The 26,811-nt window shown below is 36.8% G+C and overlaps 1 protein-coding gene across 3 annotated transcripts in view; it reads left to right on the top strand.

The window, feature by feature from the left end:
- The window catches only part of Scml2 (Scm polycomb group protein like 2), a 154,573-nt gene that overhangs the window by 66,191 nt on the left and 61,571 nt on the right, over window positions 1–26,811 (top strand). For all 3 annotated transcript variants that reach the window (XM_039100194.2, XM_039100195.2, XM_063280419.1), the window contains 4 exons: window positions 2,578–2,821; window positions 9,760–9,843; window positions 15,058–15,144; window positions 18,817–18,900. In XM_039100194.2, the coding sequence (XP_038956122.1) occupies window positions 2,578–2,821; window positions 9,760–9,843; window positions 15,058–15,144; window positions 18,817–18,900 (499 nt within the window). The remainder of the gene's footprint in view (window positions 1–2,577; window positions 2,822–9,759; window positions 9,844–15,057; window positions 15,145–18,816; window positions 18,901–26,811) is intronic.

Below are 26,811 nucleotides of genomic sequence, written 5' to 3'. Positions count from 1 at the left end.
CCTCAGTGCTCTTAGTGATCACTGTGTCTGTTTCGTTCTAGTGCCATGCTGGTTTTACTACTGTGGCTCTAATGTATAACTTGAAATCGGGACTAGAGACACATCCGGCAGTGATTTGTTGTTGTGTAATTGTTAAGGATTGTTTTAGCTTCCAAGTTTTTGGGGCTTCCATATCAATTTTATGATTGTTTTTTCAATTTCTGTAAAAAAATCATGTTAGAATATTGGTGGAGATTGAATTGAATCTGTAGATTGTTTTTGGTACAATAATCATTTTTGTAATATCAATCTTAGCATTCCATGTGCATAGGAGACCTTCCCTGTTGGTATCATCACTATTTTTCTTCAGTGTTTTAAAATTTTCACTGTTGATGGCTAGGTTTATTTAAACATCGGTTCTGGAGATTAGAAGTCTGACATAAAGGTGTAGCCAGGACGTCTCTCTGATGGTCCTCTCTTTGGCTAGTAGGTACTGTATTCCTGTGCTTTCATGTAGCCTGTATATGTGGTAATTATGCCTTGTCCTACTATCCTGTGCTTAAGGACACTTTTGTTATATTAGAATTATGTTACTGTCCTCATTTTAACTACTTAGCTATTTAAGAGACTGCATTACATCTCAGGGATGACATAACCCACAATGGGCTGAGCCATCACACATCAATCTCTTAATAAAATGATTTGTCAACCACTAATTAAGAAAATGACCCACAGGGGATTCTTATAAAGGCATTTTCTCAATTGGGGTTTTCTCCTCTCAGAGAAAACTAGCTTATGTAAAATTGATAAGACTAGCCAGCACAAGTAACCTTAGTGTGTTTGTGCCTTTTTGTTTTCTTTTGGCTTTTTTTTTTGTTTTTGTTTTTGTAGAAGTCTTTTTAACTCCTTTGCTACATTTATGCCTGACATTTTTAGGCTGTCCTAAATGGGATATTTTTCTGATTTATTTTCAGAATACTTATTGTTATTTTGCTGTAAAAGTACTCATTTTTCTATGTTGATGGTGAATCCCACTACTTTTTTGATAGTATCTATCAGATCTAAGAGTTTTATGGAGGAGTGCTTAGGATCTTTTACAGGTATATCATTTGAAAATAAGGATTATTTGACCTTTTCCCTTCCTACTTGTATCCCTCATTTCCCTTGATGCTCTGGCTAAGTCACTGCAGTTGACTGAGAATAAAGGGAGTATAGGCATACTTGTTTCTCTCCTTCTTGATTGTAGAGGGACTGCTGCATTCCTTGCTTTCCTCAGTAACTATAACGTTGAGTATGGCTTATTATGTTTGTGCTTCTTCTGCTTGTAGTTTGTTTAAAACCTTATTTATGAATGGATGTTAAACATTATTTAAGGCCCTTTCTGTTTCTGTTGAGCTAATAATGTGAATTTTGACCCTGATCTTACTTTTTACTGTTACATTTATAAATTGGTTTATGTTTACCATTCTTATAATGCTGATATAAAATCAATTCAATCATGGTGTGCCATATAATTGTTTTTCTTAATCTGGTTTTGAAGTATTTTGTTGAGAATTTCTGCATTTATGTTTATTGAGGAAATTTTTCTTTTCTTTCTTTCTTTTTTTTTTTTTTTTGGTTCTTTTTTTCGGAGCTGGGGACCGAACCCAGGGCCTTGCGCTTCCTAGGCAAGCGCTCTACCACTGAGCTAAATCCCCAACCCCAGGAAATTTCTTTTTGTTCACCTTTATCTGTCTTTTATATCAGGATAATACTGGCTTTATCGAATAGCTTGGCCATGCTTGATCCTTTTCTATTTTATGAAATATGAAAAGCATTAGTATTAGGTCTTCAAATACTAGTGTATTCGGCAGTGAAATCATCTAGCTAGCCTTTGGCTTTTCTTTTTTTTTTTTTTTTTTTTTTTTTTGGTTCTTTTTTTCGGAGCTGGGGACCGAACCCAGGGCCTTTGGCTTTTCTTAAAGTGCAAGGGATACCATTACTACTTTTGTCTCATTGTGAATTACAGATGTGTTGCTGTCTTTTTTTTTCCATAGTCTAATAGTTCTCAACTTTTATTTTCTTTTTTCCTTTTCCTTTTTATTAGGTATTTTCTATATTTACATTTCAAATGTTATCCCCTTTCCTGGTTTCCTCTCTGGAAACCCTCTATCCCAGTGTTGCTGTCTTAAGATATATCTTGGTCCAATTTTGGTAGACGATAAACATCTAAAAACTTACTTTTCATACATGTTTTCAAATTTATTGGGATATAAGTTTTCAAAAATATTCTCTAATGAATCCACTCTGTACCTTCTCTCTTTTGGTTAACTTGGCTGACTGTTAAAAACAAATCTTCCCACTCAGTAGACCAAACCTTAAGGCCTTTGAATTGAATTTGAATTACAAGTGTGTGCCATGCCTGCCCTTAAAAGATGCTGGATAAACAAGTCTTTGCCAGGCCATTAATCCAAAGACTCTGGAGGCAGAGGCAGGCGAATCTCTTGATTTTAAGGCCAGCCAGATGTCGGGGTCCAGAGTGAGTTCCAGGATGGCCAGGGTTACACAGAGAAGTCCTGTGTTGAAAAATATTGTCTCATTGATCATTTGTATCTTTAGGAACCACCACGTCCACCCCAGAATAATTTTATAGTTGGGATGAAGATTGAAGCTATCGACAGAAAAAATCCATTTATGATCTGCCCTGCCACAATTGGAGCTGTCAGTGGAGATCAAGTTCATATTACTTTTGATGGATGGAGTGGAGCGTTTGATTATTGGTGCAGCTATGACTCCCGAGATATCTTTCCAGTTGGATGGTGTCGCCTCACAGGAGATATATTACAGCCACCAGGAAAAATTCGTAAGCTAATTCCCAATTACATGTTCTGTCATTTTAGATCTGATTTTGATAATGTTGTGTTTAATAGCATTGGTATTAGAACTTGATGTCAAATTTGAATGGCAGGTAGACTGGTAATACCATTCTCTAGTCTAGGTAGTAGAGAAAAGGGAAGATTCAAATTACGATAATTAGAATTTTTGAGAGCTCCCCAGGAAACTTTTTTTTCTTTTTTTCGGAGCTGGGGACTGAACCCAGTGCCTTGCGCTTGCTAGGCAAGCGCTCTACCACTGAGCTAAATCCCCAACCCCGGAAACTTTTCTTAAATAATTATCTTTAATCTTTTTTTTACAGTCCAGTCCTTATCCCTCTCCCAGTCTACCCTCCAACAGTTCCTTGTCCCATCCCTCACTTCAGTCTTAAAGAGGATGTCCCCATGCCCCCACTCTGTCCCATCCTACCTCGTCAGGCCTCCCCATTCCCTGGGGCCTCAAACTGTGCCAGATCCAGCAGTCCTCTGCTGTATGTTTGTTGTGGGCTTCAAATCAGCTGTTGTATGCTGCCGGGTTGGTGGCTCAGTGTCAGAGATCTCAGGGGTCCAGGTTAGTTGAGACTGCTGGTCTTCCTATTCACCAAGAATCTCATGTTCCAGAATATGGGCAAAGCCAGAAGTCATAGTTAGAATGTTGGAGCTGTGGTATTATAAACATTGAGTGGGTATGGGAGATAGCTATTTTAAAAATTACCTCTAATTACTACTCAGTTGAAATGTATACATAAGTTCTGGGGCTGTAGCTCAGTATAGAATGAGTGCTTAGCATGCAGGGCCTTGGATTCTAATTCAACACCAAAACCTTTTAGAACCATTTGAATATTTCATTAGTCACATATCTACCATAATTTTAAAAGTTGGACAGAATAAGTATTAAATATATTTTACATGGTTCTGTTGCTATTTTAAAGGTAAACGGATTCTTTGATATTCTTAAGTAAAATCTATGTGATTAATAAAATCTTTGAGCCCATGGAAGCTGTCATAGATTTCTGTTCATTATTATAGTGTTCATCATTTATAAAGGTGTTTCTAAATTTAATGCTTTGATAATATAGATGTGTTCTTTCAAAGAAATGACTCCAAGGAATCATTGCTAAAATTCACTGGCCTTGAGTTTAATACAAGCTTACTAGTGGAATGAAATGTATGCATAAGTAAAATTTACCCCATTAAATATTACCTGTCTCATTAACCAGAATGAGTAGGTAAGGTATGTAGAGGAAGTTGGGAATAGAAAAGGGCTTTTAGGTATGGTATTCTTGTCATTGAATGCTTCTGTGTTTTAAAACAACCCATTACAGCACAGTAATACATACCAGTTCCTTGCTGCTATCTCTATCAAGTAGATATTAATAGGTAATTTTGGTAAATGTTTCTGTGATGCAGATCTGTATATGATACTATGTAGCCAAGACCTATCTGCCTTCAGGAAATGTCTTTTTTTATATTCCTTTTTATTTAATTATTTTTAGACTCTAGATTTTTATTCCCATCCCAGTTCACCGTCTGACTATTCCACAGCCCATACCTCCTCCCTGCCCACCTGTCTCCACAAGGATGTCCCCACTGCCCACCTTACCAGACTTCCCTACTTTCTGGGGCTTCCAGTCTCTTGAGAATTAGGTGCATCTTCTTTGACAGAACCCATACCCCACAGTCTTCTGCTGTATATGGGTTGGGGCCTGATATCAGATGGTCTATGCTGTCTGGTTGGTGGCCCAGTGTCTAAGAGATCTCAGGGGTCTAGGTTAATTGAGACCGCTGGCCCTTCTACAGGGTCATCCTTCTTCTCAGCTTCCTCCAGCTTTTCCCGAATTCAACCACAGGGTTCAGCAGCTTCTGTCCATTGGTTGGGTGCACATATCTGCATCTGACTCTTTCAACTGCTTGTTGGGTCTTTTGGAGGGCAGTCATGATAGGTAAATGCCCCATAGCTTCAGTAATGGTGTCAGGTCTTGGGGCCTCCCCTTGATCTGGCTCTCACTTTGGGACTGTTGCTGGACCTTCTTTTCCTCAGGCTCTTCTCCATTTCTATCCCTGCATTTCTTTCAGACAGGAAGAATTATGGGTCAGAATTTTGACTTTGGAATGGCAACCCCATCCCTCACTTGATGCTCTATCTTTCTACTGGAGGTGGGCTCTACAAGTTTATTTTATAGTGAAGAGAAATAGACTGGGGGATAGTCCTTTAAAAATAACAAATATAGAAATGTATGGCAAATGTGAAAGTAACTTAAATTCTGGAGGGAATGGTGATTGAGTAAAGAAAAGTCTCAGAGTAAATATAGGACTATTGCAAGAGAAAAAGAATCTTGCTGTGCAAAATGGTTACAGGTAGAATAGACATATCACAAGATAAAAACTTTGAATTTACTCTGCAAACTGATGTTTTTTGCTTAACATATGGTGAAATTGGAATGTGTGATTGAGAAGGTTACGACCCTTCAGCACCATTTTTTTCTTCTATATTGCGCTACATCTCCAGCTATGAGGTAGTGGTTGTGGGTATGGTGGTGGTGATACTTGTTTATTTGATGGTTTTTTGTTTGTGGTGATAGTTCACCCAGGGTTCTCTTTCATATGACTTTCGTTCATAATCCCTTAAGGCTTTTTTCTTTTATGTAACAAGAATATATTTGTATTTTACTTTGTGAATTATTAACTTTCAGTTTGAAAGAAGTTATGTGTATTCTACTTTTCTGCATATTTTTTTTCTTTTTTCTTTTTTTCGGAGCTGGGGACTGAACCCAGGGCCTTCCGCTTGCTAGGCAAGCGCTCTACCACTGAGCTAAATCCCCAACCCCCATATTTTTTATACTATACTGTGACTGTAGATGATCCCTAACCTAGAATGACTAAATTTACAAATTTAATCAGTACAGTGCATGAAGGAGAAACCAACTTTGAATTATAATGTTTAATAATTTCCTGATCTAGCAATGTGTGATAAAATATATCTAGGCATGGACAGTGGAGAAAAAAGGAGAAAACAGCTATTTTTTTTCTTCCAGTTGATAATATAGTTCCTTTTTCTAGATACTGTATGTTTTCACAACTGATTTTATGTTTGCAAAATATCGATCTGTGTCTCTTTTTTTATTTTTTATTAGATATATTTCTTTACTTACATTTCAAATGTTATTTCCCTTCCCGGTTTCCTGTCCGTAAGCTCCAATCTCCTCAACTCCTCTTCCCCTATATGAGTATTCCCCCATCCATCCCCCTTACTGCCCCCAAATATTCCCCTGTACTGGGGGTACAACCTTGGCAGGATCAAGGGCTTCTCCTTCCACTGGTGCCCGAACAAGGCTATTTTCTGTTATATATGCGGTTGGAGCCCTGGGTCAGTCCATTTATAGACTTTCGGTAGTGGTTTAGTCCCTGGAAGCTCTGGTTGGTTGGCATTGTTGTTCTTATGGGGTTGCAAGCTCCTTCACCTCTTTCAGTCCTTCCTCTAATTCCCTTCAAGGGGGTCCTGTTCTCAGTTCTGTGTTTTGCTGCTAGCATTGATCTCTGTATTGGAAATGCTCTGGATGTGTCTCTTAGGAGAGATCTATATCCAGTCTGTTTCAGCACCAGTCTTAATCTAGTTTTAGTGGCTGTATATATATGAGCCACATGTGGCAAAGGCTCTGAATGGTCGTTCCTTGAATCACTGCTCTAAACTTTGCTTCCATATCCCCTCGTATGGATATTTTTCCCCTTTTTTTTTTTTTTTTTTTTTTTTATATTTTTCCCCTTTTAAGAAGGAGTGGTGGCATCCACATTTTGGTCATCTTTTTTCTTGAGCTTCCTGTGGTCTGTGGATTACATCATGGGTAATTTGTGCTTTTTGGCTAATATCCACTTATCAATGTGTGCTTACCAAGTGTGTTTTTCTGTGATTGAGTTACCTCACTCAGGATATTTTCCAGTTCCATTCATTTGCCTATGAATTTCATGAAGTCATGGTTTTTGATAGCTGAGTAGTACTCCGTTGTGTAGTGTAGATGTACTACATTTTTTGAATGCATTCCTCTGTTGAAGGGCATCTGTGTTCTTTCCAGCTTCTGGCTATTATAAATAAGGCTGCGATGAACATAGTGGAGCACGTGTCTTTTTTATATGTTGGGGCATCTTTTGGGTATATGCCCAAGAGAGGTATAGCTGGGTCCTCAGGCAGTTCAATGTCCAATTTTCTGAGGAACCTCCAGACTGATTTCTCTTCTATCTCTTGTATTCTGTTGGTGATGCCTGTATCTATGTCTCCTTTTCTCTCCCTTTGGTTTTCTATATCCAGGGTTGTCTCCCTTTGTACTTTGTTTATTGTTTCTATTTCCATTTTCAATTCCTTCACATTTTTGGTGGTTTTCCTGAAATTCTTTCAGGGATTTTTGTGTTTCCTCTCTAAGAACTTCTATTTGTTTACTTGTGTTTTCCTGCATTTCTTTTTTTTTCTTTTTTCTTTTTTTCGGAGCTGGGGACCGAACCCAGGGCCTTCTGCTTGCTAGGCAAGCACTCTACCACTGAGCTAAATCCCCAACCCCTCCTGCATTTCTTTAATGGAGTACTTTATGTCTTTCTTAAAGTCCTGAATCATTATAAAAATGTGATTTTAAATCTAAATCTTGCTTTTCTGGTGTGTTTGGTATCCAGTTTTTTCTTTGGTGGGAGAACTATGCTCTGATGATGCCAAGTCTTGGTTTCTGTTAATTAGGTTCCTGCGCTTGCCCCTAGCCATTGGGTTGACTCTGGTGTTTGCTTGTCTTACTGTTTCTGAGAGTGACTTGACCCTGCTGTAGGCCTCTGTGTCAGAACTGTTTTCCTGTGTTCTTTCAGCCTTTCCTGAGAACAGGTGCTCTGATTTCAGGTGTGTCAGCGCTCCTGGAGACTGTCTTCCAGGTCTAGGTGAGGGCAGGAATCAAAGGGTCCTGTCCCTTATTGTTCCTAGGTCCTTGTACCCAGCCGGCACAGTTGTTACAATGCGATTCCCTCTTGGGTCTGGACTGTGGGGCAGAGGGTAATCTCCTGTGACTTCTCTGGAGTGTCCACACTTCTGAGGGTACAGCTCTCTCCCCCAGGGGCCATCCTTTGTATTTTTTAAAATCATCACTAAAATAAAATAGTCATTCTCGTTAAAATGAGTGCTACAGAAATAGTTGTAGTGTATCATTTTAGAAATAATTATAAAACATGTATATGTTCACTAGTGGTACAGATTTTTTTCCTCATCATTATCTGTTTGTAGGTGATCAGATCTACAGATTTGCTAAAGGGCAGGTTGTATGACTATTCCAAAAGTTACATTCCTTTCTGCTTAATTGGAATGTTATGCTTGTATCAAATACTTGTTTCTCTAAAATAGTTGATTTTGTTGATATTTACAGAAATGGTTAGATTGTTTATCTATTTTGACTCTCAGGAGACAACTATGCTGAGCTCCTGTCTACAAACAAAACAGAGTATCATTAATACTGTCAAGGGTTGGCTTTCTCTCATTGGGATGTTACTTGGTCTTTTTCTCTTTCTGCTTTTCATATTGTTGCTTTGTTTTGCAGATTTTGTGTTTTGATTATAATGTAGTGGGAGGATTTTGTTTTCTTGTCCAATCTAATTGGTGTTCTGTAAGCCTTTTGTGTGTTTATACGCATCTGTTTGTATAGGTTGGGGAATTTTTCTTCCTAAATATTTTTTGAAACTATTTTACGGTCATTGGGGCTAGAACTCTTCACCTTTTTCTATTCCTATTCTTAGGTTAAGTATTTTCACAGTGTCCCAGATTCCCTAGATGTTTTGTATCAGGAATAACATTTTTTAGATTTAACAGTTTCTTTGCTGATATTATATAAGCTTTAGAATATTTTAATTAATACTTGGAATATTAGTTTCCTATGCTAATACAGAACAACTAGAGATACATTATAGAACATGTATTGCCTTTTTTCATGTTTATAGAATTGTATTGATTTTTTATTTACTTAGATATTCTTAAACTTTTATTAGTGTAAATTAGTAGAAATTACAATTCTGTAATTGTCAGAAAGTAATCTTTCAAATAATTGGTGCATATTTCCCTTAAAGATATATAAAGGTTGAATATTCTCCCTTGCAGGCTGAAGGCTATGAAATTGAAAACTCAGTTATTTTTGTCCAAAGTAATTACTTTGAGGGCAAACAAGATATATCTTTATATCAATAAAATCCAGGGAAGAAAATTAAATCACTAAACCCTGGCTTCTGTGTTTTCAAGTCCTGTGGAGTTTGGTCCTTTATATTGCAATACTAGCATTTTCAACTCTAATTTTACTGATTTCAATATTCATTGTTTTAGTTAGTGTACCAAAAGGTTTATCAGTCTTTCTATTTCAAAGAAGTAAATATTGATTGTTTTATATTTTCTGCTTCAGTAATTTTTAGGGCTAGTCATTTTCCCTTTTGCGAATTTTAAGTTTCGCTTGTTTTTATTTTTCTAAAACCTTCAAAAACATTAGATCATTTGATACCTAATTTTTGCTATAGCCACCCTTATCTATAAAATTTTATCTTTATACCAAAAGTGTATGTGTGTGTGATCCCAGCAATAAAAATTTTTCATTTAGAATTGATACTGTATACTACACAAAATGCAGTTTTTCTATTAAGGAAATTATTAAGGCATATTTACTGGAATATCTGTTTTTAAACTGTTAACATACACAATTAACCTGGCAAGTAATCTTCCCATAAAATATTAATAGTGTAGTATCTAAATTAACTGGAAACTTATGTATCACATGAGAATGACTGTGGCCTTTTTATGATAGAACTATATTAGTGTATATGTTATTATAAGAATCTTTAATATTAGGCAATAACATAGGAATGTAATTTATTCTAACTTTTATGTGCCCATAATTTTTAGTTTTCATTTTGTTTCTCAACAAAGGTGAAAGAAGACCAAGGGGCAGAGGAATGACCAGACCAGGGAAATTTGGAACCACTTCTTTGGAAAATAAAGTACCAGGCCCAGGTGATTGTCTCATAATATGATTTCTACACATTGAATAATAGTGTAGTGCTTTCAAAAGGAAAGATTTTTCTGTTTTAAGAAAATAAATACAAAAGGTTTGACCAATGTTAAATTGCTAGAGATTTTAATTGTGATGAGTAAATAATGCTCATTATTTAATAAGAGCCTACTTTTGAGAGACAGACTATTTCCTGATTATATGAAAATCTGATGTACCTAGAAATTCAATTTAAGTAGCAACTTTGTTTAAAATATTTGTTTTCCTTTTTAAATGCTTTTCTTTGAGAATTTGATATACTTTATTTTGATCATATACTCTCCCTTTCCGCAATTGACAAATAAATGGTGAGCAATGTTTACACTAACTTGAGACAGGGGAGTTTTAAAATAAGCATTAGAATTTTTTTCTTTTGAATACTTGATGCCGTTTATTTTTATTTTTATTTATTTATTTTAATTGTTTTAGGGTTTCTCCTTTTGTTGATTTTTAAGAAAGGTTGATTTTTTTCATCTTTATTAACTTGGATATTTCTTATTTACATTTCAATTGTTATTCCCTTTCCTGCTTTCCTGGCCAATATCCTCTAACCCCTCCCCCTCCCCTTCTATATGGGTGTTCCCCTCCCCATCCTCCCCCCATTACCACCCACCTCCCCAACAATCACATTCACTGGGGGTTCAGTCTTGGCAGGACCAAGGGCTTCCCCTTCCACTGGTGCCCTTACTAGGATATTCATTGCTACCTATGAGGTCAGAGTCCAGGGTCAGTCCATGTATAGTCTTTAGGTAGTGGCTTAGTCCCTGGAAGCTCTGGTTGCTTGGCATTGTTGTTCATATGGGGTCTCGAGCCCCTTCAAGCTCTTCCAGTTCTTTCTCTGATTCCTTCAACGGGGGTCCTATTCTCAGTTCAGTGGTTTGCTGCTGGCATTCGCCTCTGTATTTGCTGTATTCTGGCTGTGTCTCTCAGGAGCGATCAACATCCAGCTCCTGTCAGCCTGCACTTCTTTGCTTCATCCATCTTGTCTAATTGGATGGCTGTATATGTATGGGCCACATGTGGGGCAGGCTCTGAATGGGTGTTCCTTCTGTGTCTGTTTTAATCTTTGCCTCTCTCTTCCCTGCCAAGGGTATTCTTGTTCCCCTTTTAAAGAAGGAGTGAAGTAGTCACATTTTGATCATCCGTCTTGAGTTTCATTTGTTCTAGGCATCTAGGGTAATTCAAGCATTTGGGCTAATAGCCACTTATCAGTGAGTGCATACCATGTATGTCTTTCTGTGATTGGGTTAGCTCACTCAGGATGATATTTTCCAGTTCCCTCCATTTGCCTATGAATTTCATAAAGTCATCGTTTTTGATAGAGGAGTAGTATTCCATTGTGTAGATGTACCACATTTTCTGTATCCATTCCTCTCTTGAAGGGCATCTGGGTTCTTTCCAGCTTCTGGCTCTTGTAAATAAGGCTGCTATGAACATAGTGGAGCATGTGTCTTTGTTATATGTTGGGACATCTTTTGGGTGTATGCCCAAGAGAGGTACAGTTGGGTCCTCAGGTAGTTGAATGTCCAATTTGCTGAGGAACCTCCAGACTGATTTCTAGAATGGTTGTACCAGTCTGCAATCCCACCAACAATGGAGGAGTGTTCCTCTTTCTCCACATCCTCACCAGCATCTGCTGTCACCTGAGTTTTTGATCTTAGCCATTTTGACTGGTATGAGGTGAAATCTCAGGGTTGTTTTTATTTGCATTACCCTTATGACTAAAGATGTTGAACATTTCTTTAGGTGTTTCTCAGCCATTGGGCATTCCTCAGCTGTGAATTCTTTGTTTAGCTCTGAACCCCATTTTTAATAGGGTTATTTATCTCCCTGCAGTCTAACTTCTTGAGTTCTTTGTATATTGTGGATATGAGCCCTCTATCAGTTGTAGGATTGGTAAAGATCTTTTCCCAATCTGTTGGTTGCCGTTTTGTCCTAACAACAGTGTCCTTTGCCTTACAGTAGCTTTGCAGTTTTATGAGATCCCATATGTCGATTCTTGATCTTAGAGCATAAGCCATTGATTGGTGTTTTGTTCAAGAAATTTTCTCCAGTGCCCATGTGTTCAAGATGCTTCCCCACTTTTTCTTCTATTAGTTTGAGTGTGTCTGGTTTGATGTAGCGGTCCTTGATCCACTTGGACTTAAGCTTTGTACAGGGTGATAAGCATGGATCGATCTGCATTCTTCTACATGTTGACCTCCAGTTGAACCAGCACCATTTGCTGAAAATGCTATCTTTTTTTCCATTGAATGGTTTTGGCTCCTTTGTCAAAAATCAAATGACCCTAGGTGTGTGGGTTCATTTCTGCCTCTTCAATTCTATTCCACTGGTCTGTCTGTCTGTCTCTGTACCAATACCATGTAGTTTTTATCACTATTGCTCTGTAATACTGCCTGAGTTCAGGGATAGTGATTCCCCTGGAAGTCCTTTTATTGTTGAGGATATCTTTAGCTATCCTGGGTTTTTTGTTATTCCAGATGAATTTGCAAGTTGTTCTATCTAACTCTCTGAAGAATTGGATTGGCATTTTGATGGGGATTGCATTGAATCTGTAGATCACTTTTGGTAAAATGGCCATTTTTACTATTTCTGCCAATCCACGAGCATGGGAACATTACAATTTTATGACTGGATTTGGCATTTCCTTTTCTACCCTTCTCTCCCTTCCTCCAACTTCCTAAATCTCAATCTCTTTGTCTCTCTCTGTCCCTTTCTCTGTCTCTGTCTGTGTGTCTCTCTGTCTCAGTCTCTCTCTCTGTCTCTCTCTCTGTCTCTCTCTCTCTGTACCTACTTTATATCAGTCATATTTGTACAGCATTTATAAATGTGCCTGTAGACACTTGGTTTTTTAAAGACTTTCATCATCACACAAATATGTGCTTTGTAATTGGTGATTCCGACGGAAGGAGATGAGTTGTGATATAGTCCTCCCATCTGGCCTGCCATTCTCATCTCCAAGCCATTCTCTCCTTTTTCTGTCTTTCTTGGAACAGTAATCCACCGATTTCAATTTTTGATTTATTTAGTTTTTCTTTGGATATTTTTTTCAGATCTTCTGCCTGATAAATTTTGTATGGTCATTGCTGAGAATCTCATTTTATCATGGAATTAACTGGCTGAATTTATTTAACTGTTCATTTATACCCACTTTGGGGTTATTAAGAATCCATAAAAGTAAACTTTTGAATTTTTTGTCATTTTTTTTACCATTTCAGTGTCTTGGATATGGTTATGTGGGAAGTAGGAGTGTAAAAATATTTTTTACAATTTATATGTACATGTGTGTTTGCATGTGTGTTTTCTCACATTCATGCATTTACAGAGACAGAAGAAGTCATTGGATAATCAGCAAATGCATTTTCAAGCAATTGGGAGCTACCTGATGTGGGAGTTTCCGTTGGGAGAAACTGAATTCATGCTCTATGGGAGGGCTGCTGAAAGTAATTTGAAATGCTGAGCCATTTTCTTGGGCCCAAATATAATTTTAAGATGGTGGTAATGGAATATGTAAGCTTACTTCCAGAGATAGCCTTTAAGCTTAGTATAAAATAGAAGGTTGGAACATTTACTGAATGGAGCAGACCAAGATAGAGGTGGGAACTTAAAACAGAAGAAAACATTGTAACACGTGAATATACTTAGACGTCAGTTGAAACTAGGATTCTTTCATAGATGTTAGAGTGGATAATACAGAGGACCTTATGTAGCTCATATCACCAATGAGATGATAAAATTGGTTTTTATATTCTTTGATTAGTTCTGTTTTGCTTTATTTTTTAAAGCACAGAAAGAATGTACAGACATAGAGAACATATGTACTCTTCAGAATCTTACCTGTCTAACTAACTCTTTTCCCAAAATATTTTTTTGCTAACCTGGATTCTGTCATTTCTGACTAGAAAGTAGATGAGAATGTGACTTAGAGGCAGGAACTGAGTCACTGCTCAAGGTTGATGTAGGAAGAAATATTTCATTTTGAAGTATTGGTGGAGGTGAACACTTCTAAAAGTTGCATCAGGTATAGAGAAAATCCAGAAGAAACTCTCAATGGATTGAATGAAAATAGAGGGAATTATTGATAAACTTCTCAGTGAGTATGTAAAAAATTATCAGATCATCTGAAACTAAAGATAACAAGGGAGTTGAAGTGTGGATAAAGGGATACTGTTGTCTTGGAGGTAGAGATTCTGAAATTTCCAGGAATAGCCATTTTCAGGACCTTAACTGGACTCTTTAGTGATAATATCAATGTTATGCTTCTGATGCTCCTCAAGTCCTGAAAATGTTGAAAGTGAGACAATGTAAAAAAAAAGGAATGTGAATAACATTGCTGTAGTTCTAAAAGTAGACATATTGAACCAGGGATGGAAGGTAGTTGTTAAAATTAAAAAGTCTGGTTTATATGGGTGAATTAGTTAAAGAAGCATGAAGTTATATTGGCAGTTAAATGATTTTATATTTGAAAGAATTTTCTTTTTGAATATGGAGTGTAAGACAGTTGTTAAAAGTGAAATAATAGTCTGGTGAGTAAAGTTGAATGAATGTTGAATGATAGATAAAGTTATGGTAGCAATTAAGTTTTCTGAAATCATTTAAAAATCTTTTATTTGCCCTGGTAGGTGAATATAGACTACATTCTTTTCTGTGAACAAAAGAACTGGAATAAAACGGTTCCAGAAAAATGGGGCAGTTGTTTTTATGTGTTCTGTTTATTCACTTTATATGCATGGTATATTGATCCAGAAGAAGCAATTCTGTAGACTGTTTTGTGTCATGAGATAAACCCTCAAAATTGAGTAACTGAGGTTTGAATATGTATATTTCTTACCTCACCCTGCAAAGAAATTTATTTAGAAATAGTTCTGTTTCCTACTTAAAATTAGTTTTTTGCTAATACTGAAATTGTGAAGGTATTGACTGAGCTATTTTTCTCTTGTTAACTATGGACAATAGATATAAATATCCAGGTAGGTATTCCTTGCAAATGAATTGTCAGAATTGGGCTAGCAGGCAACTGGAAGCTGCATATCACTTGATGGTAGCCTTTTATTGACAACACTAAGGGATTCTGTGTTTTATTATAAGAAGCTTTATTATTTGGCATGTATAAAAGGACATAATGTGTTCTTGCTTTAAATATACATCATTCTTATTTTTTATTTCATACTTCTTAGAAGCTGCAGAAAAAACTATGAGCAGTGTATTCACCGACACACTTGAGGATGAAGACAGAACTTTGAAAGATTTCCAAGCAGCTCCAGGTGGTTGCTTTTATTTACCATACTGATTTACAGGATAATTCCTGCACACTGAATAATGGTGTAGTGTTTCAGAAGGAAAGACTCTTCCGTTTCATGAAAGTCTATAGAAAGTAGCCCAATGATAAATTGCCACAATTTTTAGTGTTCTAATCCAATGTCTCTGGTTGTTTTAAAGCATCCTTTTGGAGAATTATACTATTTTCTGATCATATGAAATTTTTCTGTCTGTAAATCTTCATTTATGTGGCAATATTGATTTTAATTATTTTTGTTTAATGGTTTTGTTTATTAATGGTTGGTATAATCAGTGTTACTACATTGAAGAAAATGGACTTTCCCTTTCCCAACAGCTATCAATTCTTAGCTAGGGGTGGGATCTTTGCCCATTTCTCTGCTCCATTCTGGGATTTTTGTCAGGCTTGAATTCGTACAAGGCATGTGCCTCTTCTTTGTTGTGTTTTTAAAAAATGTTGTCTGATGGAAGTCTTTTTTCAGCTCTAATTCAACTAACTCTGCCTGTTCTTTAATATAGATTTCTTAGCCTTGAGGGGAGGGATTTGAAACAGACATCTCATTTAAGGTTGAGCACTGCAGTCTCTTGTTCTGTGCATGTTGTCTACTTATCGGTCACTGTCTTTAGCTATCAACTACTGTAAAGAGATTGTCTGATGATGCTTGAGTGATGCACTGATCAGTGAGTATAGCAATCTGTCATAGGAGTCATTTTATTTTTATGTTTGTTCGGAAGAATCATACTAGTATGATTTCCCTTAAGATTTTATACCTATCTAATCATAGATTCTTACCTGATTAACAGTGTCAGGTATGGGGGTCCATCTAATAGAGTGAAGTTTTAAATCCAGTCAAAGAGTGTTTTGTTAATCCCATAACATCTGTGCTATTTTTGCATCAGTATATTTTGTAGGAAGGTTGATTTTTGTACACCACAAGGTATATGAGTCAGATTGATTAATCCTTTGCAACTCTGATAGTGCATAGCACCTTTCGACACTATGAAACATAGACAGTAAGGGTAAATCTTCAAGTTATGCATGCACCCTTTAAGTTTTTGCATGTTTTATGACATAAGTTTATAGTGCATTCCCCAAATTAAAACCACCTTTAGATTTACTGTCAAGTTTTAGTAAAGAACCAATAGCATTACCAGTGGCCTACAGGAAGAGTCTATGGGACACCATTGACCAGCACTTTAGAAAGTGATTACCCATTTCTAAATCTGGATTTTATTAGGCAACAAATGGTGTCATGGAGGGAGCAGGTGTCCCTCTATTACATAGTCCCTCTGCTTTAACTATTTTTGTATAATTATTTCTGGGACTTTCTATTACAGTAGGTTTCCATATGATATTTCTGGAGACTTTTCTTGTTAGATATCCCTCCCCACAATTTCATCTCTATTCTTAAAGCCAATCCCACACCCCATTCATAACATTTTTTTGTTGGTATGCATGATTGATTTTATAACTATTCTTATGGCCATTGAGTTTGTTGCACATTCTTTCCCTTATTTATAAATGAATTATGAAACTTGTAATTTAATCCCCCAGCCACCAAAATATATGAGGTGTGATACTCTAAACAAAAATCCTCGTTTGTCCTACCACACTCATAGTCTTCATTTGGATCTATATCTTTGTTTGTCCTGCCACACTCATAGTCTTCACTCAGATCTATATCTCCTCATTTCTGCCGGGGGCCAGTAGTCAAATAAATTATGATTTATTTGGTTTTCTTTGCCTAACTCTTTTTATTCAGAATTACTCTTGGTTTTATTTTTTATGTAAGTTACTGAGTTTCCCATTCTCTGAACAGACTGGGTGAATTTATTCTTCTGTTCATTGAATCAAATTGGAAATTATTGTTTTGGAATTTTGAATCCTTTTACCATTTAACTATTTGGGGACTTGGCTATTGAGGTAGAAACTTAATTTTTTTTATTTATCTGAATGTTTTTTATTTATCTGAAGTGTGTCTGTGTGAGGAGGGTAGGGGTGATTTGCACGTAGATGCAGGTATCCCCAGAGGATAGAAGAGGGCGTTGACTGTTTCTGGAGCTAGAGTTATGGGCAGTTAGTTGTGATTCACTTGGTATGGGTGTTAGAAGTGAACACTTGTTTTCTGGAAGGGAAGCAAGTACTCTCAGCATCTTAACCACCTCCTCGGCCCCAGGCAGAGTTGTAAGATGATGTAACTGGAATAACTCAGGTCATTCCCAAAGACAGCCATTACTCTACTTTCCTGTAAAGAGTTGTGTTGACTGCTTAGCTGAGTGGAGAAGAGAGATAGAGGTGGGGACTTAACCAGAATAAAACATTATACAAAAGTACTTAGGAATCAGTTACAGCTGGCACTCTTCTATTGAGATTGTCAAGTATGTTACAGAGAGTGAACCATGTCTATCCCACACAGCTGTATGATAACATTGGTTTTGATGTTCTGTGGTTAGTTTTTTTTAAGCAAAGAAGAATATGTGAAAGAGACCATATATAACCGTCAGAATGCTTACAGTCTAGCTCTCTGCAAAACTAGAGTGCTAATCTTTATTCTGTTGCTTTTGATTAGAGAAAGTAGATGACTAATGACTTGGAGGTGAGAGCTGACTCATGCTCAAGAGTGTTGAAGGTGGATAGGATATCATTTAGAGGCATTGATTAAGGTGGGCAGTTGAGTGCAAGTTTCATCAGGAATTGAGAAAGAGGTCTAAAGGATTAGATGAAAACAGGGGAGCTATGGTTAAACTTTGCAATGAGTGTGTAAAACATGGTAAGTTGTTCTGAAACTAAAGATAGCAAGAAGGCAAGAAAGTGGACAGAAAGACTCTTTTGTCTTGGAGATAGAAGAGTTCCAAAATTGCCAAGAATAACCATTTCAGAGTGTTAGCTGGAATCTTGAATGATGATGTCAATAATCTGAGTAACATTATGAGAGTTCTTTAAATTGGGAGTTTTGAACATGGTGTGTAAGCTAGTTGTTAAGAATGAAATATGAAGAGTCTGGTATATACAGTTGAAGTGAGTTGTAAATAAAGTGCAGAGTTTTGGCAAAAGTTAAATGATCTTATATTTATCCTAGTAACTAAAGATAGATTACATCCTTTTTGGTGAGTAGAAGTACAATAAAAATGCAGTAAAAAAAGATGGTATATTTGTTAACATTTGCCTTGTTTATGAATACCTTTGAGCACAAAGTATAATTATAGGTTTCTTTAACTTATAAAATAAAGCCCATAAAATAATAGTAGTTAATCTTTGAACACAGTTATATTAGGGTATGTACATGTACGAGTTTATTTCTGTTTCATTTCTTACCCTATAAACTCTTTAATTAGAATTGGTACTTTTTGCTATTTAAAATCCCTTTTAACTCATAACCAAAATGTGAAGGTGTTGATACCAAAATCTCTCTTTTAAAACTGTGAGGACTGATACATTGAACATGACAGATCTTCACATGAAGCATTGAACTGGTCTCAGTTAGTTTACCAAGCAACTGAAACAGTGTATCACCAGTGTGTGGTCACCTTTTCGTGATAACATAAGAGAGTTTGTGCTTCATTATAGGAAGTTTTATTTGGCATTCATACCTGAGCATAATGTGTTTTAATTTTAAATGTAAACCATTTTTATGTATTACTTTTCATATCCAATACAGGTTGGAAAAAACCCAAGGGCAGAGGATTCATCAAACCTGGGATAGATGAAGCCAGACCTGGAAAACATGACCAAGGAGCCCCAGGTGATTGCTTTTTCTATTTTGATTTGGAAAGTTAAATTAATTTATCTATATTGAATGGTAGCGTAATGTTTAAGAAGGAAAGACTCTCTTCTGCTTTAAAGAAACAAATATAGAATATAGTTGAACTGCTAGAAAATTTTACTGTGCTACTCCAGCATTGCTGTTTGTTCTCTCTTGGAGAGAATTAGACCATAGCCTTCCGTCTAGAAAATGAGGCAGTTTCTTGATTGTACCATATGTAAAACTTTGATTTTTACAGCATGTTTGGTTAAAATTATTTTTCTGTGTTTAAAGGCTTTAATTTATTCTTTGAAAATTTCATAGAATTTTTCATCATATTCTTTCCACTCCCTTAACTCCTCTCAAATCATCTTCTGCTGCCCTATCCAGAAAACTTCATATTGTTGCTCTCAAAAAAAATTAAAAGAATATAAAATGAGTATCTGACTTTTGTTAGCCATCCATTGAACATGAAGCCTGGTTTGGAGTGCATTTGATACACCCAGTGTTATTTCATTAAAGAAAACTTGATTTCCTTTTCCTAGAAGCTATCAGTTGTTGTATCAGTTTTTGAGGACTGGAAATTTGTGCCCAATTTCCCTCAGTCATGCTAATAGTTTGTCAGGTTTGAGCTTATATTACTCTTGTGCAGTCTGTTTAAGTCTTTCTGAGTTCATGAGTTTGTCCACTCTGTTTCTGGGAAAATGTCTGATGGAACTCCTTTTCCACCTCTGGCTAGAACCTTTCTGCCTCCTCTTCCACAAAGATCTTTGAGTCTTGAGGGGAGCAGAATAATGCAGACAGCCTAATTAGGGTACAGCAACTCAAAATCATTCTCTGAAGTTGTCTAGTTGTTGGTCCCTGTGTTAATTGTCATCCGCTGCAAGACACCTTTCTAAATAGGATTAATCACTATAGTGTTCACTGTGTATAATATGTCTTTAGGAATGGTTTTTATTACTGTGTATACTTAGCAGAATCAAACTAGTGGGGTTTTCACTAAGTCTTAGGATCTTATCCACATTACAAGTGCTCAGTATGGGTTACATCTCGTGGAGTGAGCACTAATTCCAATTTTTAAAAATGATAGCCTTTTCTCTAACAGGTGGAATTATTGCAGCAGTGAATGTTGCCAGCGGTTTGATATTGTAGGTCACAGGATCAATAGATGAACCAGACTGATGATTACTTTTCCTCTCTGGTAGTGTGTATAGAAACTTTTAGCACTATGATTCATAGCCAATAGTGTTGAAGCTTCCATTTGAATAGCAGCTGGGTTTCTCCATGCTTTATGACACAACTATGTGGTTTGTTTGGAAAATTAAAGCTATCTTGAGATTCTTTTTTTTAATGTTAATGATATTTATACATAGATTATATACAGCTTACATAATATGAAGTACGCTATGAACAAAAAATAGAGAAATTAGTAAGAAAATTTACTCTTTTAACATCAGTTATCTTGAGGATAGAATTAAGGGTATTTTTTTTACCTTGAAGAAGTTGCTTTTTATTTACTTTTATCACAGCAATAGAAAGCAAGCTGGGACACAATGACATCATAAAATTAAATTAATCTAGAAGAAGAATTGATAATTCTAAAAGTACTGCTTATATTTAACATGTATGATGTGCTTTTTAATTGTATTTGAGTAGGAGGAAATTGATCTTACTTAAGTTATCCATTCAAACTATTTTAACTTAATCTTTTTTTTTTTATTAACTTGAGATTCTTGTCATCGAGTTGATGAGGATCATTAATAGCTTTGACTGTGGTCTGCAGTGTTAGGAATGGTTCCCTAGGATATCTTTCTTTAATGCTTCAGAAAGTGATAACTCATTTCTTATATTAGAGGGAATGTTTGGTAATATATGTTGTTTAATTGAACTTGTTTCCCTTTATATAATATTTATATATGTGTGTTAATACGTGTGTTTCAGAAACATTCTACCGTTGTATGTTTCCATATGTTTTAAAAGGCTTATTCTGTTAAGTATTCCTTCCTACCTTCATACCTCTAATCTCGCAACCTCTTTAAACCATGTTTTTTTGGGGGGGGCGTAAGGCCTACAGTATTAATCTTGATAAATATGCCTAGGCTATCGCTGCAGATTTTCTTCATTGCCCATAGATGTACTATGCACTGGTGCTTGCTCCTGAACGAGATGAGATGTGTCACTCACCCTTGTTAGCCTTCCATACTTACCACCTTGTACCTTACTCTCTTCCCCTACCGGAGCCAGTTATCTATTAAGCTTTATATTTTGATTTGTTGAGTTTTCTTTGCCTAGATATTTTGTTCACAATTACTCTGTTCTGTTTTCTATACAAGTTGCTAAGTGTTTCATTCTCTGATTGAACTGACTGCCCAAATTTATTTATCATGTGTGTAGCAGGCACATGACTATTATAACTCACATTATGAGTAGACAGGTCAGATTGATGTTTACTTTTCTCCTCTGATAGTACCTTTTAACACCATGATTCATAGCCAGTAGAGGCTTGCAGTTCAATCCCAGGTATATTATTCCATGACCTGGACATCAGCTTCTGGTATGCTCAGATATTATAACTAATTTGCGATTCTTCCATTAACTTTTAAAGCTGGCCAACACTTAATCACCCATATTTGATACAGGCTCACTCTTCCTCCCTTCCCCCTCTTTCTTTCTTTCTTTCTTTCTTTCTTTCTTTCTTTCTTTCTTTCTTTCTTTCCTTCTTTCTTTCTTTCTTTGTAAAATGTCATCTTTGATCACACCATTTAAAATATTTTCATATGTGTATATGTTTAATATTCAGTACCTTTTTCATCTATAGGTTTACACAAAGCTTTTTCCATTGTACATCTCTCCCCAATTTTTTTCCTCTTCCCCTTACCTCCATCCTTTGTTCCCTTTAATCCATGTGTGTTTGGTTGCTCTGCAGGATATATCATTGAGTATGCCTATGGTCATTTGGTTTGTCATTGGTTTTCTTCGTTATTCATAGGTATGCTATGCAAGTGGTAATACCCATTGAAGGAAGTGAGGGGTGAAACTCACAGTCCCTGCTGGTCCTTCCATACTCCAGATCTTCAAACACGTATCTCTTCCTTCCTTTCCTTGGACCTGTGATTCACAGAATTTGAGATTATTAAATTTTTCCTTGCCTAGATTGTTAAAAAAATATTTCTCACTACTGAATTCTCTATCCAAGTTAATGTTCCTCATCCTAGCCCTGAGTTTTTCTATATTTATCTATTCAATTGAGAGCAATCTGAGGCCATTAATCATCTTTTTTTAAATGCTATGATTTATTTGGAAGGCATTTTTGTGAATTTCTATCCAGTGGAACTTTCATTGGAGTTTGACATGATTGTATTTTATTTTTTTTTCTTTTTTTTTTTTTTTTTTTTTTTTTTTTTTATTAACTTGAGTATTTCTTATATACATTTCGAGTGTTATTCCCTTTCCCGGTTTCCGGGCAAACATCCCCCTCCCCCCTCCCCTTCCTTATGGGTGTTCCCCTCCCAACCCTCCCACCATTGCCGCCCTCCCCCCATAGACTAGTTCACTGGGGGTTCAGTCTTAGCAGGACCCAGGGCTTCCCCTTCCACTGGTGCTCTTACTAGGATATTCATTGCTACCTATGGGGTCAGAGTCCAGGGTCAGTCCATGTATAGTCTTTAGGTAGTGGCTTAGTTCCTGGAAGCTCTGGTTGCTTGGCATTGTTGTACTTTTGGGGTCTCGAGCCCCTTCAAGCTCTTCCAGTTCTTTCTCTGATTCCTTCAATAGGGGACCTATTCTCAGTTCAGTGGTTTGCTGCTGGCATTCGCCTCTGTATTTGCTGTATTCTGGCTGTGTCTCTCAGGAGCTATCTACATCCGGCTCCTGTCGGTCTGCACTTCTTTGCTTCATCCATCTAGTCCAATTGGGTGGCTGTATATGTATGGGCCAAATGTGGGACAGGCTCTGAATGGGTGTTCCTTCAGTCTCTGTTTTAATCTTTGCCTCTCCCTTCCCTGCCAAGGGTATTCTTTTTCCTCATTTAAAGAAGGAGTGAAGCATTCACATTTTGATCATCCGTCTTGAGTTTCGTTTGTTCTAGGGATCTAGGGTAATTCAAGCATTTGGGCTAATAGCCACTTATCAATGAGTGCATACCATGTATGTCTTTCTGTGATTGGGTTAGTTCACTCAGGATGATATTTTCCAGTTCCAACCATTTGCCTACGAATTTCATAAACTCGTTGTTTTTGATAGCTGAGTAGTATTCCATTGTGTAGATGTACCACATTTTCTGTATCCATTCCTCTGTTGAAGGGCATCTGGGTTCTTTCCAGTTTCTGGCTATTATAAATAAGGCTGCGATGAACATAGTGGAGCACATGTCTCTTTTATATGTTGAGGCATCTTTTGGGTATATGCCCAAGAGAGGTATAGCTGGATCCTCAGGCAGTTCAATGTCCAATTTTCTGAGGAACCTCCAGACTGATTTCCAGAATGGTTTTACCAGTCTGCAATCCCACCAACAATGGAGGAGTGTTCCTCTTTCTCCACAACCTCGCCAGCATCTGCTGTCACCTGAGTTTTTGATCTTAGCCAATCGCACTGGTGTGAGGTGAAATCTCAGGGTTGTTTTGATTTGCATTTCCCTTATGACTAAAGATGTTGAACATTTCTTTAGGTGTTTCTCAGCCATTCGGCATTCCTCAGCTGTGAATTCTTTGTTTAGCTCTGAACCCCATTTTTTAATAGGGTTATTTGTTTCCCTGCGGTCTAACTTCTTGAGTTCTTTGTATATTTTGGATATAAGGCCTCTATCTGTTGTAGGGTTGGTAAAGATCTTTTCCCAATCTGTTGGTTGCCGTTTTGTCCTAACCACAGTGTCCTTTGCCTTACAGAAGCTTTGCAGTTTTATGAGATCCCATTTGTCAATTCTTGATCTTAGAGCATAAGCCATTGGTGTTTTGTTCAGGAAATTTTTTCCAGTGCCCATGTGTTCCAGATGCTTCCCTAGTTTTTCTTCTATTAGTTTGAGTGTGTCTGGTTTGATGTGGAGGTCCTTGATCCACTTGGACTTAAGCTTTGTACAGGGTGATAAGCATGGATTGATCTGCATTCTTCTACATGTTGCCCTCCAGTTGAACCAGCACCATTTGCTGAAAATGCTATCTTTTTTCCATTGGATGGTTTTGGCTCCTTTGTCAAAAATCAAGTGACCATAGGTGTGTGGGTTCATTTCTGGGTCTTCAATTCTATTCCATTGGTCTATCTGTCTGTCTCTGTACCAATACCATGCAGTTTTTATCACTATTGCTCTGTAATACTGCTTGAGTTCAGGGATAGTGATTCCGCCTGAAGTCCTTTCATTGTTGAGGATAGCTTTAGCTATCCTGGGTTTTTTGTTATTCCAGATGAATTTGCAAATTGTTCTGTCTAACTCTTTGAAGAATTGGATTGGTATTTTGATGGGGATTGCATTGAATCTGTAGATTGCTTTTGGTAAAATGGCCATTTTTACTATATTAATCCTGCCAATCCATGAGCATGGGAGATCTTTCCATCTTCTGAGGTCTTCTTCAATTTCTTTCTTCAGTGTCTTGAAGTTCTTATTGTACAGATCTTTTACTTGCTTGGTTAAAGTCACACCGAGGTACTTTATATTATTTGGGTCTATTATGAAGGGTGTCGTTTCCCTAATTTCTTTCTCGGCTTGTTTCTCTTTTGTATAGAGGAAGGCAACTGATTTATTTGAGTTAATTTTATACCCAGCCACTTTGCTGAAGTTGTTTATCAGCTTTAGTAGTTCTCTGGTGGAACTTTTGGGATCACTTAAATATACTATCATATCATCTGCAAATAGTGATATTTTGACCTCTTCTTTTCCGATCTGTATCCCTTTGATCTCCTTTTGTTGTCTGATTGCTCTGGCTAGAACTTCAAGAACTATATTGAATAAGTAGGGAGAGAGTGGGCAGCCTTGTCTAGTCCCTGATTTTAGTGGGATTGCTTCAAGTTTCTCTCCATTTAGTTTAATGTTAGCAACTGGTTTGCTGTATATGGCTTTTACTATGTTTAGGTATGGGCCTTGAATTCCTATTCTTTCCAGGACTTTTATCATGAAGGGGTGTTGAATTTTGTCAAATGCTTTCTCAGCATCTAATGAAATGATCATGTGGTTCTGTTCTTTCAGTTTGTTTATATAATGGATCACGTTGATGGTTTTCCGTATATTAAACCATCCCTGCATGCCTGGGATGAAGCCTACTTGATCATGGTGGATGATTGTTTTGATGTGCTCTTGAATTCTGTTTGCCAGAATTTTATTGAGTATTTTTGCGTCGATATTCATAAGGGAAATTGGTCTGAAGTTCTCTTTCTTTGTTGTGTCTTTGTGTGGTTTAGGTATAAGAGTAATTGTAGATTCGTAGAAGGAATTCGGTAGGGCCCCATCTGTTTCAATTTTGTGGAATAGTTTGGATAATATTGGTATGAGGTCTTCTATGAAGGTTTGATAGAATTCTGCACTAAACCCATCTGGACCTGGGCTCTTTTTGGTTGGGAGACCTTTAATGACTGCTTCTATTTCCTTAGGAGTTATGGGGTTGTTTAACTGGTTTATCTGTTCCTGATTTAACTTTGATACCTGGTATCTGTCTAGGAAATTGTCCATTTCCTGAAGATTTTCAAATTTTGTTGAATATAGGTTTTTATAGTAAGATCTGATGATTTTTTGAATTTCCTCTGAATCTGTAGTTATGTCTCCCTTTTCATTTCTGATTTTGTTAATTTGGACGCACTCTCTGTGTCCTCTCGTTAGTCTGGCTAAGGGTTTATCTATCTTGTTGATTTTCTCAAAGAACCAACTTTTGGTCCTGTTGATTCTTTCTATGGTCCTTTTTGTTTCTACTTGGTTGATTTCAGCTCTGAGTTTGATTATTTCCTGCCTTCTACTCCTCCTGGGTGTATTTGCTTCTTTTTGTTCTAGAGCTTTTAGGTGTGCTGTCAAGCTGCTGACATATGCTCTTTCCTGTTTCTTTCTGCAGGCACTCAGCGCTATGAGTTTTCCTCTTAGCACAGCTTTCATTGTGTCCCATAAGTTTGAGTATGTTGTATCTTCATTTTCATTAAATTCTAAAAAGTTTTTAATTTCTTTCTTTATTTCTTCCTTGACCAGGTTATCATTGAGTAGAGCATTGTTCAATTTCCACGTATATGTGGGCATTCTTCCCTTATTGTTATTGAAGACCAGTTTTAAGCCGTGGTGGTCCGATAGCACGCATGGGATTATTTCTATCTTTCTGTACCTGTTGAGGCCCGTTTTTTGACCAATTATATGGTCAATTTTGGAGAAAGTACCATGAGGAGCTGAGAAGAAGGTATATCCTTTTGCTTTAGGATAGAATGTTCTATAAATATCCGTTAAGTCCATTTGGCTCATGACTTCTCTTAGTCTGTCGACATCACTGTTTAATTTCTGTTTCCATGATCTGTCCATTGATGAGAGTGGGGTGTTGAAATCTCCCACTATTATTGTGTGAGGTGCAATGTGTGTTTTGAGCTTTAGTAAGGTTTCTTTTATGTATGTAGGTGCCCTTGTATTTGGGGCATAGATATTTAGGATTGAGAGTTCATCTTGGTGGATTTTTCCTTTGATGAATATGAAGTGTCCTTCCTTATCTTTTTTGATGACTTTTAGTTGGAAATTGATTTTATTTGATATTAGAATGGCTACTCCAGCTTGCTTCTTCTGACCATTTGCTTGGAAAGTTGTTTTCCAGCCTTTCACTCTGAGGTAGTGTCTGTCTTTGTCTCTGAGGTGTGTTTCCTGTAGGCAGCAGAATGCAGGGTCCTCGTTGCGTATCCAGTTTGTTAATCTATGTCTTTTTATTGGGGAGTTGAGGCCATTGATATTGAGAGATATTAAGG

The sequence above is a fragment of the Rattus norvegicus genome, chromosome X (genome assembly GCF_036323735.1).
Source record: "Rattus norvegicus strain BN/NHsdMcwi chromosome X, GRCr8, whole genome shotgun sequence".
Classification (NCBI taxonomy): domain Eukaryota; kingdom Metazoa; phylum Chordata; class Mammalia; order Rodentia; family Muridae; genus Rattus; species Rattus norvegicus.
This window is presented reverse-complemented; position numbering and strand designations above follow the sequence as displayed.